This window comes from Arachis ipaensis, chromosome B02 (genome assembly GCF_000816755.2).
Source record: "Arachis ipaensis cultivar K30076 chromosome B02, Araip1.1, whole genome shotgun sequence".
Lineage (NCBI taxonomy): Eukaryota > Viridiplantae > Streptophyta > Magnoliopsida > Fabales > Fabaceae > Arachis > Arachis ipaensis.
Genome location: NC_029786.2, coordinates 90,553,731 through 90,569,716, shown reverse-complemented (window position 1 = coordinate 90,569,716; position 15,986 = coordinate 90,553,731). Strand labels below are relative to the sequence as shown.

Below are 15,986 nucleotides of genomic sequence, written 5' to 3'. Positions count from 1 at the left end.
ATTATCATATAATTATCATATCTTATTATTATTATTATTATTATTATTATTATTATTATTATTATTATTATTATTATTATTATTATTATTATTATTATTATTATTATTATTATTATTATTATTATTATTATTATTATTATTATTATTATTATTATTATTATTATTATTATTATTATTATTATTATTATTATCAATATAATTAAAATGATTAAAAATATTTTCGATTGATAATTGATAAGTAATTTAATAATGCATTAAATATTGATTTTATATAACTATAATAAAGATATTTTCCTAAATTAGTATAATTATCATTATTACTTAATGTTTTATTATATTAAGTATATATGAAACTTATAAAATAGCAGTTAGAGTGTGTTTGGTAAACACGTTGAATAGAATAAAAGTGTGTTTAAGTGCTTTGGACGCTGTTCTTTGATGTTTGGCAACTTTTTTTTCTCTAAACATAGACGTGATTTTGCATCTCAAAGTTCGTTCATTAGAAGCAAGAAATTATAGTTTCTGCTTTCACTCAACGTACGTTTAGGTTTGTTGCTAGTCATTCTTGATTTTCTCCATAATTTTTTTTAAATAAAAGAATACTGAGAGTATTAAAATAATTATTTTAATTTTTGTACACCGCTTATTATTCTAATTTTTTATAATATGTATTATTGTTTCTATTAAAAATGATAAATTAAATAAAAAATTAATTATAAATAATAACAAAAATATAACTTGTAAAAAATTAGAACCTAAAATAATAATAAAAATAAGATTATTAAAAATTAATCGTTTTAAATTAATAGAAAAGCAGCTGAACATTAACATTAATGTGTTATAGAGACAACATTGCATGTCCAAGTCCCAACCGTGTCATAGTGAGGAGTGATGGGAATGGTTTCTTAATTTTTTTTTCTATGATGCACGGATACTGACACGGACACGGGACACGACACGATATGGGACACGCCGACATGTGAATTTTAAAATCTTATATGACACGGGGATACGCATATATATAAAATATAAAGTATTTTTTAGATAAATTGTAATGATATTTTGATATTTTATTGATATTAAAATATAAATTAAAATTTTTATTTATTTTAATTGTCTTATTTTAATTATATCAATTATTTAAAATATTTTTTGTTTTAATAAATAATAATATATACTATATCTAAATTTATTTTAAGAATATATGTTAAAAATAAGACTGGACACGCGGACACGTGATGATATTTAGTTGTGTCCTGTCCGGAGAAGAATTTTTTATTTTTTATTAAGACATGATTGGACACAACAGACACGCGTGTCGGACAAGTGTCGGTGAATGTCGTGTCCAAAATGTGTCCCCGCGTATCCGACACGCGGATACGATAACTCAGCGAAGTGTCCGTGTTCATATATTTTTTTTAACCCCTTGAAAAAATAGAGTGTGATTTTTCACTATTAAATTATTAATTTTATAAATAGAAATAAAAATAAATATAAAAAAATAATAAAAAAATAAAATTAAACAATGAATACCAACCCACCCCCGAGGAGTGACTACTATCATTGACTTGATTTGCTTCACAAAGAAGGTATCAAGTCCCTGTTGACTTCTTCTCTAACTTCCTACGAACTGACAAAAGATCTTCCAGCCTCCTCCATAAGCCTCCTAAGCCTCAGCTTGTATATGTTTGAGTGAGAGCATCACTTTTAACCAGTCGCTGCTATGTCTTCCCAAAACCAAGAATATGATGCGTACATTAGTTCCGGATTGCAGTTCCTTCATCCTTTTATTTCAGGTCTCTATGATGCACTCAAAAGTGTTGGACTGCATGTTTTAGCAGACCGCACCGAGCCCAAGACTAATATATCTGACGCAATCGAACGATGCAGAGTTTCTATCATAGTTTTCACAATAGCTTATGCTGAATCAACCTTGTACTTGCAAGAACTCGTGAAAATAATGGAGTGTCATCGGAGGAAAGTTCAGAAGGTTGTGCCCGTGTTCTATTGCTTGGATCCCTCCGAAGTATGCAATCTGAGCGGTCATTTTGGGGAGATTTTGTCGCGAACTCTGCAAGGAATCTCAAGGGATGAAAACAGGATGTTGAGTTATGGGACCGCCCTTCGACAAGCTGCTTCCATTTTACCCAGGTTTCTTCCAGATATCTGGTAATTAAAATCTCCCATGTTTTTTAATGCTTTGATCTTTATTCTTGATCAGCCATGACCTTTTGAGTATCTTTGGCTTGTTGGAGACTAGAGTGAACGTGATTTTGTCATTCAATTCTTATCATGTTCCTCTGATAAATGTGCATATTGAACAATGTTTGTGAAGGTACTAGAGAGTGAGAGGGTTTGAAGAGAGTTGGCAGAGAAAACAAAGATAGCGAGAACGAGTAAAACGAGCGACTAACAAAATTTATTATTTTTTTTTGTCAACATTTGGCTAATTCTAAACTAAATTCTAAAATCTAAATTCTAATAGTATAAAAAAATTAAAATTTAGAGAAAATGATAAATCTATTCCTAACTTCTTGCCTTTTTGGTGTGTGGATATTTAAATTCGGGAATTTAAAAATACATTTAATTTCTTGATCTTTTTAAAATCTGTACACATTAATCTCTGGGTTTAATTTGTTCCATTTTAAACTCTCTCTCACGTGTGCATCTCTGTATCAACCAGGTCATACAACGTAAGTCACATTTGATTTTTCCTTTAAGTTTGACAGACCCAAATGAATATGAGGGATCAATATGTCTAAGTTTTGAAAAAGGTCAGAAACTTAAATGTATTTTCAAATCTTCAAGGACTTAAATATCAGTGGATCAAAAAGTCAAAGACTTATTTATTCTTTTCTCCAAAATTTATTATTTTTGACTATCACTTAGTCATAAAATCAATTTCTTTATTCTAGTTTCTTTAATTTAGTAATCCAACAGTATAACTAGAATGAGACCCGCGTGATACGCGGGACGGGACGATAAATTAATGGTAGTATATAATAAATATTAAAAATTGTTATATTTTGTAGAATTAAATTAAATATATGTAAACTAAAGTTAAATTTGAAAGATGTTTTATTTAAAATAATTTGTAGTACAAAAGATTTGGATGGTGGAGTTATACAAAGTGATATTTTTATTTGGTGGTTTAATTTTTGCATTTGTTTTAGTTGATGGATTTAGTCTTCTTATGTGGCACTTGTTCTTTTTTTTTTTATTGGTTGTTGTTAGAGTTGTTGTTTTCTTCTTTCTATCGTAGGTTCTTGGAAAGACATGTTCTTTATGAATTGTTGAGTTGTATGCACTTTCTATTATGTTGTTTGTTTTATCTTTGCATGTATGTTCTCCTTCCGAAGATGTGTTTTGAATTTGTATGATTTTCTTTCTCCTTAATCTCTTGATGAGAATGTGATATTCGTCTGATGAGATTAGTATTGGCGAAGTTGGTTCCTATAATCAATGAATAATATAAATTAAAAATAAAAATGATGTCTTGAATAAGAGATTTTTTTTGAAGTATCACCTGTTTTATTTGTTGTAATAGGTGTTGAGGTTCAGTGTTTTTGGTTGGAACAAATGTCTTGGTAACAATGTATTGTTGACAACCTTTTTTGGAATTAAAATCATTTATTTTGAATTCAAATATAAATGTAAGGTTGCACAAATTTTTCAATTGAGGCGGTGCTTCCATGTCATTACTTTTCTAGAGTGTCATTACTTTTGAAGCAGTTGTGCCTTACAATTTTTTTTTCTTCGCCATCAAATAGTACAAAAATTATTGTAGCACTTTGATGTGAAATAAGTATTGGGTTAGTAACTAATAATTTGATAGATAGGATTATGAAAAGTATATAAAATTACCTTATTGTTGGATATTGTGGAGTTTGATTATATGTGCCACAAATGTAGTTGTCTTCTTTTCATCTAATATAATCATTTCTAAGCAAAGAGGTTACTTTTCATCTGTGGTTGTTAATGTTTTTCATAGACGAACTACGCAAACTTTGATAAACCAATTGTCTGTTTGTTTGGTAATATTGTCCAAAGAATGATGCTCCATTGAGTAAGTTTGAGATGTTGTATAGTTCAGAAATAAATTTCTTGTGCTAAATTTGATGTTATTTGAAGAAATAGTGATAAGAGACTTATATAAGTAGGTCAAATATTATGGAATTTGAATATCTATAACATAAAATTTATTATGATTAATTATATTATTATGACATTTGTAATGTAAAGAGTGTTTTGAATAAACTCAAAACTATTCCAAACAACGATGTACAGAAGAAGCTTAAAATAAGTTTTGATGGTCTAAGTGATGATAGGAATAGAGAAATATTTCTTGATGTAGCATTTTTCTTTATTGGAATGGACAAAAATGATGTAACTGATATATTAAATGGCTGCGGGCATTCAGCTGACATTGGAATAAATATTCTTAGGGAACGATGCCTTATTGCTGTGGACACTAAGGGAAAACTTGGCATGCATGGTTTGCTGCGAGACATGGGAAGAGAAATTATTCGCGAGAGTTTGCCAATGAAACCTGAGGAACGTAGTAGGTTGTGGAATCCAGATGAAGTGCTTAATGTATTATCAAAAGACATGGTAAGAATTTCAAGTATATTTTCAAATTCATATAACAACAATGATATATTGTGAAAACTTTTGTTTCATCATTTTTAATTATATTTTCAAACAAGGGAGTGGAACTTCAATTATATTCTGTTCTCTTGAATTTTTATCATTCCACCTGATTGGAGTTTTAGTTATTTGACTTTTTTTCCAATTTTTTAGTGCTATTTTAGCTACCCTTAATCTAATTTTACTTTTTGGTTCCTATCATTTATAGGGAACAAAAGCTATTGAGGGACTTGCTTTGAACCTGCCAAAGTCATTGAATCCAACTCAGTTAAAGGCAGAAGCATTTAAGGAGATGAAGAGACTGAGATTGCTTCAGTTTACAAATGTGCAACTTGTTGGAGACTTTAAATACCTTTCAACGGATCTTCGATGGTTGTGCTGGCATGAATGTCCTTCAGAATATACAACTGCAAACTTTGATCAAGGAAATTTAGTTGCTATTGACTTCAAATATAGCAAACTCGACCTTGTATGGAAGAAGGGTCAGGTATAAATTCTGACTTTTATTTACTTTTGTGGTTGGACATAGCAAACCTCTAACAAAGAAAACTTCATGAACAAAGCTCATGATCTTTTTAGACATGTTGAAAGATTGGAGAGCTTTGTATTCTTATAGGTGTTTGTTTTGTGTTTTGTTTTTTTATATGAGAACCCTATTCCCCCACCTTTTCTGTATTGCTGTTTTCTCATATTAATGAAATTCTTATATAAAAAAGTATATACCTATTAACAAATTTCTAAAAACAATTCAAGTGAATTTTCATATATTCAAATCTAGTGTTTTTTTTAGTTCATGAATTCATCTCCTTAAAATTCTTGCAGATGATGAAGAATCTAAAAATTCTCAATCTTAGTCATTCTCAACACTTGACACAAACTCCTGACTTTTCAAATATGCCCAATCTTGAAAAGTTAATACTCAAATATTGCCCAAAGTTGACTTTGGTTTCTCATACCATTGAACATCTCAAGCAAGTTCTTCTAATCAATTTGAAAGGGTGTTCGGGGCTTCGTGTACTTCCAAGAAGTATCTACAAGTTGAAATCTCTCAAAACTCTCATTCTTTCAGGATGTTCATTGATTGATAAATTAGAGGAAGACATAGAACAAATGGAATCATTGACAACTTTGATGGCAGATAAAACTGCCATAACACAAGTGCCTCATGCACTTCTAAGATTAAAAAGCATTGTGTATGTTTCTCTGTGTGACTTTAAAGGATTATCGCGCAATGTGTTTCCTTCAATCATTTGGTCATGGACCTCTCCAACAAATAACTTCTCACCCCAAGTGCAAACATTTTTGGACTTGTCAAATCTTGTTTCCTTAATAGTACCAAATAGCAACTCTCAAGGCCTATCATCCATCATCAGAGAGCTTCCACAGGTCCAGAATGTTAGGCTGGAATGTGGCTCACAACTTCAAATTATAGGAGATGTAGTTTCTAATACTTTTGATGTCACAAACTGCAATGAAATGAAAGTAACATCAAGTGCTTCAAATATCTCAAAAGGGAGTAGCTCATCATTAATTGGTTACTGCAGTGAAGATGACATTATTGAATCAGAAAATTCCTTGAATTCAATTTTAATTCAAATGGGAATGAGTTGTTCAGTCACAGAGTTACTTAGGGAAAATATTTTGCAGGTTTGTTTCTATCTTTTTCTACCAATTTACCTTTTGTTCTATCATCAAAATAGTTTAACATCTCTATCTTTTTTAAAATGTTTTAGAAGGTATTTCAAAATATTAGAAAATGCTAATATATGATATGGTCCATCCTAAAACTCAGAATTAAATTATTTTATCTCATTCATTTTTTTTAACAAAATAAAAATGATATCTTGTTGTATCTTTATTTTATCTCATAATAATAGAAAAATCTCTCTTTCGTGTACTGCCAAAATATGTACCCGAAAGATTTTGACCCTGATAAAATGGATTTCTAAAGAATTAAATCCCTTGTGGTTCTCCAAAATATTATGGGTGTTTGACAAAATAATCTAAGCAGGTCTAAATTTTTATTGAACAACTTTTGTTCTTTGCAGTCCATTTTGTCATAGTCAAAATATTTAGGGTATTGTCTTTGCATCTTAATCGTTACAAATGTATGTAATTCACCTAATTCTTTTTTTTTTTTTTTACCAAAGATATGAGACTTGAACCCGCAACCTCTTATTTGAGTATGGGGAGACTATGCCATTTGAGCTATTACTCATTGGCAAAAAATTTGGAAAGATAGGAGACTCAAACCCGCAACCTCTTAATTGAGTATGGGGAGTATATGCCATTTGAGCTATTACTCATTAGCAAAATTTGGAAAGATAGGAGACTCAAACCCGCAACCTCTTAATTGAGTATGGGGAGTCTATGCCGTTTGAGCTATTACTCATTGGCACCTAATTCAAACTAAGTCATGAAATTAACTATTTATACCTAATACTTAAAATTCCAATACTGAAGTATGTTTTTCATTATACAGAAGTTTAATGCAAGAGTACCTGGAGATTGCTTGCTTCCTGGCAACAAGAATCCTGATTGGTTAACATTCAGTTGTGAAGGTTCTTTTGTAATTTTTGACATCCCTCAGGTGAATGGGCATAAGTTAAAGTCAGTGATGTTGTGTATCATCTATTCTTCTTCCTCAAACATTGTACCTTTAGAAGGCCCTATCATTAAAAATTTGTGTATCATAAATCATACAAAGACCACCCCTTTTCTCTACGATGGAGATACACTGGCTTCACTTAGAGATGATGAATGGCAGAAAGTAATAGCGAACCTTGAAGCTGGTGACAAAGTGCAGATTGTTGTTTCTTCCGGATTAGGATTCACTGTGAAGAAGACAGCAGTTTATCTCATATATGCAGAGCAACAAGCTGAAGGTATTGTTTGTGGTGATGATATGGTAGCAGATGGAAATATCATTGTTCATGATGGAGAAGAAAATGATTTACTTCAAGGAGTAAACAAGAATTTCTCAAAAGTAAGTGCTCATTGTCTAAATATCTACAAATGTTATTTTAAAAACACAATTTAGTTCTGTCCATATTTTTTAAAAACAAAATTTCTCAAAGGTATTTTTTGTGCTTATTTTTTGCTCATTTGCTAATTGTCTAATGTTCATATCTTATTTTCAGAAAAATTTGAAGTCACATACAAAACGAAAATTCAAAGAGTATGATGATACCAATCATTAATAGGGTGAAGATGTTTTTAGATGATCAAGGACTATTGGCACTTACGAGTTGAAGATGCACGTAAGAATAAGCTAAAGAAAGATAAAATTTACCAGTAGTTTTAGTATAATTTTATATTTATTAATTTCTATTAAATATATATCATTAAATGGTTTTAAACTTTTAATGTATGATGCACTAAATTCTAAGGGAGATTGAATCTCGGGCTGCTCTGGAAGCATTCCCCCTTGGTCTATAATCAGATGTGAATTATTTGCTGCTTGGAGGGGGCTGGTTTTAGCTTGGGATTGCGGTTTGAGGGATATTATATGTGAGACAGATTGCCTTGACATTCTGCCCATCATGCATGAGCTTACAAGTAGGTATCCATCTGAAGTAACAGATTTAGTTCACAAGATTCAGGAACTTTTATCTCGTCCTTGGCTTGTTCACGTTGAATGGGTGTCCCGAGAAGCAAATAGAGCTGCGGATTGGATGGCTAAATATGGTGCCAAGAGTAACTCTAATCATGTTATTTGGTCTGAGCTTAGTGTTGATCTCCAACGAATCATCCGCTCGGATTTAGAATAGTTTTTGCTTTGTTTCTTTCCTTGTTTAGTCACCAAAAAATGTATGATGCACTAAGTTATGTTTACACACTTTGTATATCATGTAAAATTGATGGCAGGGGTAATACAAGTATTGGCTCCATAGATGATGCAACATGAGATGCACTTAACTTTTAGACCGCTACTAACTAGTACATTTTAATGAGAGAATCAGAAAATCTTGCTCAAGCCATTAGCGAACCTAATCAATAGTCTTAACTTTTACATACTAAGATAAAAGAGATTGTGCAGATATATGCATGATACCAATCATTAATAGGGTGAAGATGTTTTTAGATGATCAAGGACTATTGGCACTTACGAGTTGAAGATGCACGTAAGAATAAGCTAAAGAAAGATAAAATTTACCAGTAGTTTTAGTATAATTTTATATTTATTAATTTCTATTAAATATATATCATCAAATGGTTTTAAACTTTTAATGTATGATGCACTAAGTTATGTTTAGACACTTTGTATATCATGAAAAATTGATGGCAGGGGTAATACAAGTATTGGCTCCATAGATGATGCAACATGAGATGCACTTAACTTTTAGACCGCTACTAACTAGTACATTTTAATGAGAGAATCAGAAAATCTTGCTCAAGCCATTAGCGAACCTAATCAATAGTCTTAACTTTTACATACTAAGATAAAAGAGATTGTGCAGATATATGCATAGCATTTTATTTTTCTATATATAATGTATATAGTTCAAAACCGTCGCCTTGCAAATTTGTATTTGTTTCCTCGGTTTAAATAAAGCTCTATCTAGACCCTGTAAATCTAATTATATGGATGAGTCATTTTAGTTGACAAAATTGTCAACCATGAACCAAATTAGTTTAACCGAGTTAGCCCCAATCCAACTTTTCCCTAGACCCCCTGCATAAAACTGCAACAAAATTTTGAAAATGTACTTTACAAGAGTCAAATATGTTATTGCATTCTAGTATGACTGTATGAGGAGATAAAAGATCTTCCACAGCCAAGTTAAAACCATGCTATGGCAGGTTAAGAATCACTAGATGTGTTAGACAAAGTATTAAAAGGAGACTTCTGATTCTACCAAGAAAATTATGAAAGCTGACCTCAAACTTGCTTCAACACCCAAATACAACGCATTTGAAGAGACTGCAAATACAACACAATCTCTTTCAGAGGATAAAAACTCATCTGCGTTTATCTGTGGGGACAAGGACAAAAGAATTAAGGATCACCTGTTAACTACCTCTTTCAAATCTAGATTGAATACAAATCAAAATGCTGTTTCCATTTTGACATATGTTTCTTCAGTAGATTATATGCCTTTAAACCTTGAGGTTCAGAGATTTCCAATGGAGTATTAAGACTCAACTCAACAGGGCAATGATCATCAAATACCTCTTGTCCGAGACTTGGACATGGAATATAAATGTATCATAAATTTCATCACTATAAACAGAGTCCCCTGTAACAAAATCTTTGGCAGAGCAATTGAATGCCATTGGCGGATATATTTAGAATTTAGAATTTAGAATTTAAAATTTATAATTAGAGTATTTCGACTAAAAAATTCTATTTAATATCTATTTATGATCTATTTGTCATAAAATATAACTTTACATCAGTTTTTGTATTATAAATATTAAATAGAGAATTAACCTGAATTGGTTGATTATTCAGCTCACTTGTCTTCTTAAAAAAAGTGTCAGAAGTTTAAATTCCATCTTATATATGCAATAACTCATTATTTTGTGCTAAATCTTTAAATAGAGCTTAGATACGTAATAAATTAGTCTTCATCCTACAAAATAAAAAATATCGTAGACGACAAAAAAAATATTAAATAACGACAAAAGTATTCGCGAGTTACTGGCAAAACCTCCCGTTAGCATCAGAATTCGTATTATTGGTTAACTGATGACAAAAAATAATAAATTCTGATGATCCTCTAATATTCATCGGATAAAATATGTTGTTAAATTACTAGACTAAAGAAATTGAATTAATAGCTAAGTAATGACTAAAAACAATGAATTCTAATGACGATAATAATAATAATGCTTTGCATCTAAGTTATATTACCAACCAAGTCCAACTAAATTATTTAGTTGGATGCGTGCATGTTTTTTTTGTGCTTCTGTTGCCGCTTTTTCTTCCTTTTATTTTTCCAAATTCGTACATGTAGGTTCTTCTTTCCTCCTCCTCCTCCTCCCCCCCTCCTCCTCCCTCTTCTTTTCCTAAAAATCGGTCGAACCGGCGGTTAACCGGCGAACCGGAAGAACCGTCCGGTATTTTAGCGGTTCAATAGTTTGCAAATTCATATGCCAAACAACGTCGTTTTGGCATTTAAAAAAAAAAAGAAAAAAGAATAACGTTCGTGAAATGTATCCCTAACCCTAATCTGATACTCCCCCCCCTTTCTTCCCCTTTCTTCCCCAGTTCCCTTTCTTCCCCAGATTCGGCGCCAGCGTCCATAGCCACCGGCCACCCACAGCGCGCCAGCGTCCATAGCCACCCACAGCCATCAAGGCCACCAAGGCCACCATAGCCGAGCCCGCGACCACCACTGGCCGAGCCCGCCTCCTCGTCGCCACCCACAACCATCGAGAGCAACAGCTACCACCACCAGCCGAGCCCGTCTCCTCGTCGCCACCCACAACCATCGACAGCAGCCGACGACCACCGGCCGAGCTCGCCTCCTTCCGAATTAGGTAAGACTCTGTTCTTTCACCTATGCTTCTTGAGTTTGATTTTCTGAGGTTCTGATCTTGTTCTGTGCTCGCCTGTTCTATGCTTGATTTTGGATTTTGATTTTCTGAGCCCCCCTTGATTTTCAGGATTGATGTTTTTTATTTTGAATATGTTTTGCATTGCTGCTTCTGTTAGCTTGCTGCTTCATGAATCATGATGAATATTTTTTGCTGCTTCTGGTAGCTGCTTCTGTTTTGCATTGCTGCTTCTGTTACCTGCTTCTGTTTTGCATTGCTGCTTGTGTTACCTGCTTCTGTTTGCTGCTTCATTATTTTCATCATTGCTGTTATTGACTTTGAATATGTTTTGCTGCTTCTGTTTGTTGCTTCATGATGAATATTTTGATTATTTTCATGGTTGTCTGAAGTTTTCTGGTCTTTGGTTTTCTGATTGTTATAGATGGAACAATCACAAAGTAACCCACAGCCACAAGATTCTCAAACTGGTTCATCCAGAGGTAAATCCGATCCAGCTTGGCAGTATTTTACAGTGAAGTATGACAAAAATAACAAGGAACTTGATGTGGAACTTGATGTGGATTTCCCTAATGTTGCTGATTCTTCAAATACAGCTTTTTTTGGTGGTACTTCTGATGATGGTGGCTTTGGATTACCTGTTTATGATGGAGATGTTGGAACACTTAATGATAATTATGATTTTTGATGAGTTGCACCTTTGATTAGTTGAAAACTTGCTAGTAATTGTATCTTTTGAATGTAGAACATTATGGGTTTGTCATTATGTACTTTTATTTTTTGTTTACTTATAAACTTTGATGTCTGAAGTTGTTTGTAAACCTCTAATATTAAGTAATTGATATTTTATTATGTGAAATATTAAATTTTATTAAGTTAGAGATCATTGAATTTATATACTTAAAGATTATTTTAAGTTTTTTAATAATTTTATTTAATATTTAATTAAACCGGTTGAACCCCGGTTGAATCTCGGTCAAACCAGTGAACCATTGAACCAGTGACCTCACCGGTTTATTGACCGGTCCGGTTCTCGCAACCTTGATAACAACAACAATGCTTTGCATCCAAGTTATATTACCAACCAAGTCCAACTAAATTATTTAGGTACATGCGTGCATGTTTTTCTTTTGCGCTTGTGTTGCCGCTTTTTCTTCTTCTTTTTCTTTTTCCAAATTCGTACACGTAGGTTCTTCTTTCCTCCTCCTCCTCCTCTTTCTTCTTCTTTTTTTTTTTTTGTTATTTTTCTCTTTCGTTATCGTCATCTTCAACAATTTTAAATTGAATGGCATGGAATAGAATCTAATACAATTGAATAAAGTATTAATGAATAATTTCATCATTCTTTGCTAAGAACAGTTTTGTTTACAAATTTGAATAGAATGCAAGAGTTTTTGAGTTTATAGTGATGGTTTCAGTGGCTAAGAGAAGGGGGGTTGAATCTTAGCCCCTTTTTTTTTGCTAACACTTGCTGAACTCAGAGGAGACTTTTCTGTTTTGGCTCGTCTCTGGACACGAGACTTTTTCTTTTATCTCATCCCTAGCCACGAGACTTTTTGTTTTGTCTCGTCACTTGGCACGAGACATTTTAGTTTTTGCTCCTGTGCAGTAGAAAACAGAAATAGAGTAGGAGAGAAGAAAGATTACACCCAGATATATCCTGGTTCAGCTGCTAAGTGCAATGCAGCCTACATCCAGTCTCCATCACAACAATGATTGAATTTCACTATAATCAACCTGATTACAAACTGTAAAGTGCTAACCCAACTTACAAGGGGATTCCCACAGAATCATGAAACACAACATAGATGAACAAAGGAATTCTAAGACATCTATGGCTTTTTCTTTTAATTTTGCACTCTCTGCCTTTTTCCACTCTATGGCTTTTTCATACAAACCTCACTGTTTGCCTTTTTCCATGAGACTCAAGACATAACAAAATTAAACAGAAAAATACAAAACAGAATACATTGAAGGAGAAGAGAAAACTGTTAGCTCAGGTAGCTCTGAGAACACTGTGCCTTGCACTCTCAAATTTTCTCCTTGCTCCAAATAGTGGTTGTTCTCTCTTTTTAAAGAAGAGGGAAGCCTCCACACTTGAAGCCAACACCCAAACCAACTTCTTCCTCCTTCAACAAACAGAACCGGTTCGGCCACATAGAAAGAGAAGAGATAACCATGCAAAACCCAACATGCAATTACCTCTGGTCCTTTCTTGATCATCACCCTTCATCAATCCGAGCTCTCCATCCTTGGCTTGCTCTCCAAGATGGATTTCTGGCCCTTGATGCTTCATGATGAAAATGACTTCATCTGCTTCAATCTCTGCCTCAACCATCACTTCGCCACTCTAGTTACTTCCTGTGGTGGTTGAGCAGAATCAAAGACAAGCCATCCTTCAAGAATCTCCCTTGCTGGCCGAATCTTCATCTTCCCTTTTTGAGCATGAAGAGCTCAAGATAACCTCACCAAATCTAACCACATTTGGCGAGTATCTTAGCCACAGCTCATTTTTATTTTAGTATATTTTCTTGCCATCATTAGCTTGATGGTCTTGATGCATGCAACTTCTTCTTTTTCTTTGTAGATGAACATAGCTTCCATTATTTCCTGGACAATGACCGAAAAGAAGAGAAGAAAATAGAGAGAAGAAAGAGAAAAGAAAAGCTATGAGTGTTATGATAGATAAATTAATTTAGGTGGATTTCTCCATGCTTGTGTAGTAGCGTGTAAGCTACCATTAATTGCCATCATATCACTTGACTTTTTCTCTTTCATATTCCCAAGGACTGCATTAACTTTTCTTTATAAAATTTGAATTCCATAATAAGTTAATGTGTGAAGTCCGTTGGAAGCATGCAACCAAAATTCAATGAGTTGGGTTTTCATTATTGTGCCCCAAATCCATTTTTTTCTTTCGGACCATGCATGCAAAACAAATTGGGCTTGTGATACTATTTAAATTCTGGCCCAATAGTAACATTTGCTTTCCTGATAAATTTTTGGATCAAGCAATGAACACATAGGAAAGCTTTCTTTGGGCCTGCTGTATTTCATTTATTTTCGGCCCAATAAAACCTGCACAACAAAATTAATTTAATTAACACATTAATCAAGATTAGCTTAATAATTTTGCTGTTAATAATGTTTGATCATCATCAATTTAGTTTAGAGTTTTCCAAACTCATCAATCTCCCCCTTGATGACAAACATTATTAAAATTGAAATGGAAAAAAAAATTGAGTAAAGAATACTCCCTTTGAAGATTGAATTTCTCCCCCTTTCTAAATGTCACATAGCTCCCCCTTGATGTATGCTTGTTTTTCCAAGGGGAGCGTTAACCTGTAACATTTTAATCAAGCTTAAAGAACAATGTTATTTAGCATGTTATATGATGCTAAATGCTTGATTTATGAGCAGTTTTAATTGATAATCAAAACTCATTTGATATCATAAACTGATTTTCTGCTCAAACATTTTCATACATCAAAATAGTATCCAAATATTTTTCAAACATTTTCCTGTTAGGATATCAGAGCAAACAAAATGATGAAAAAATATTTGAAGTACACATGATCAAAACAAGGCAGTTTTTATACTTTATATAGTTTAAAGGAACTGCCAAAAATAAGTTTTCAATCCAACAAGTTTATCAATGATGAATCAACAGCCAGGCATCAAAATAAATCAAACATCATCATAAACCAAATACCATATGTAGTTCAAGCAGCAGTGACTATGGTAAAACAAATGCAATAACACATGCATTTTTTGAACAAGGGTGATCATGAATTTTCAATTTGAAAAATTCATCCCCTGTTCCAGTTTCAATTTTAGAAACTTAATCTCCTCCCCCTTTTGTCATCACGGGGGCACCTGCACAAAATATGATCAACACAACAAAATATTCAAGATAAAGTAGCAGAAGTATATCATAGTATCCTAGAGATTATCCTAGAGCAGTGAGTATCAAGTCATGCTCCTACAAAAAACAGATTGAGCCTAATGGAGCCAATATCAAATAACATTAAAACAATAGTCATCAATCATCTGATAGATGAAAAGCTGAGTCCTCAGCGCCTTCTTTACTGTTATCGCCCAGATCCTCCTTAAGGGTTGCTAACATCAGGCCGACCCTTTCTTTGCAATTTTTCCAAGCTTTCTCGCTTTCAGATGCTTGCTTGCGAGCCTCTTTGTGAGATTGAATCATCATGTCTGCCATGTTTGAGAATTCACCCAAAATTTCTTTGATGGATTTGACTGTTTTGGAAGACTCTGGCCGAGTCTCATTGTCACTATCCGATCCCACAGATTTGCCCCCTTTGGTTCCCTTAGTCGCTCCTCCTCCTCTAATTGAGGATACTTTGTTTTCCACTGCCTCATTCAACAGATCAACTTTAAAGTATTCAAAAATTCTTGTTAAAAACATACCATAAGGCAGATTAGCCTTTTTGGTACTTCTAACAGAATCCCACATATGCCTAATTATAATATAGCCAAAAGATATAGGAGTAGAGGTAACCAAAGCAAATAATATGAGACAGTCAGAAAATGTTACTCGGTTGTGTGAGCCGCTTTGGAGAGTCAAAATATGGGTGATGATTCGGTGAAGCAGAGAGTTGACTGGTCCTAGAGCTTTGTGGGTTGGAATCGTTCCATGCAAGCCAGAAAGGTTCTCGCAAATATGCTGAAGAACTGCTTTGTATGAAACACCGACTTGTGTATCCCATTTGTCTACCATATACGCTCGTGGTCCTTCATCCTTGAAGCCCAGGGCCGCTCCAATGGTCTCAGAATCAAGGGCTATTTGAACCCTTTTGACATAGGAATGAAGAGTG

At 33.2% G+C, this 15,986-nt stretch overlaps 1 protein-coding gene across 1 annotated transcript in view; it reads left to right on the top strand.

The window, feature by feature from the left end:
- LOC107625684 (disease resistance protein RPP4-like) overlaps positions 1-9,048 on the top strand; it is a 36,421-nt gene extending 27,373 nt beyond the window's left edge. The window contains 6 exon segments of the mRNA XM_016328380.2: positions 4,313-4,611; positions 4,856-5,134; positions 5,470-6,294; positions 7,130-7,633; positions 7,788-7,857; positions 8,722-9,048. Coding sequence (XP_016183866.2) covers positions 4,313-4,611; positions 4,856-5,134; positions 5,470-6,294; positions 7,130-7,633; positions 7,788-7,847 — 1,967 coding nt within the window. The 3' untranslated portion in view covers positions 7,848-7,857; positions 8,722-9,048.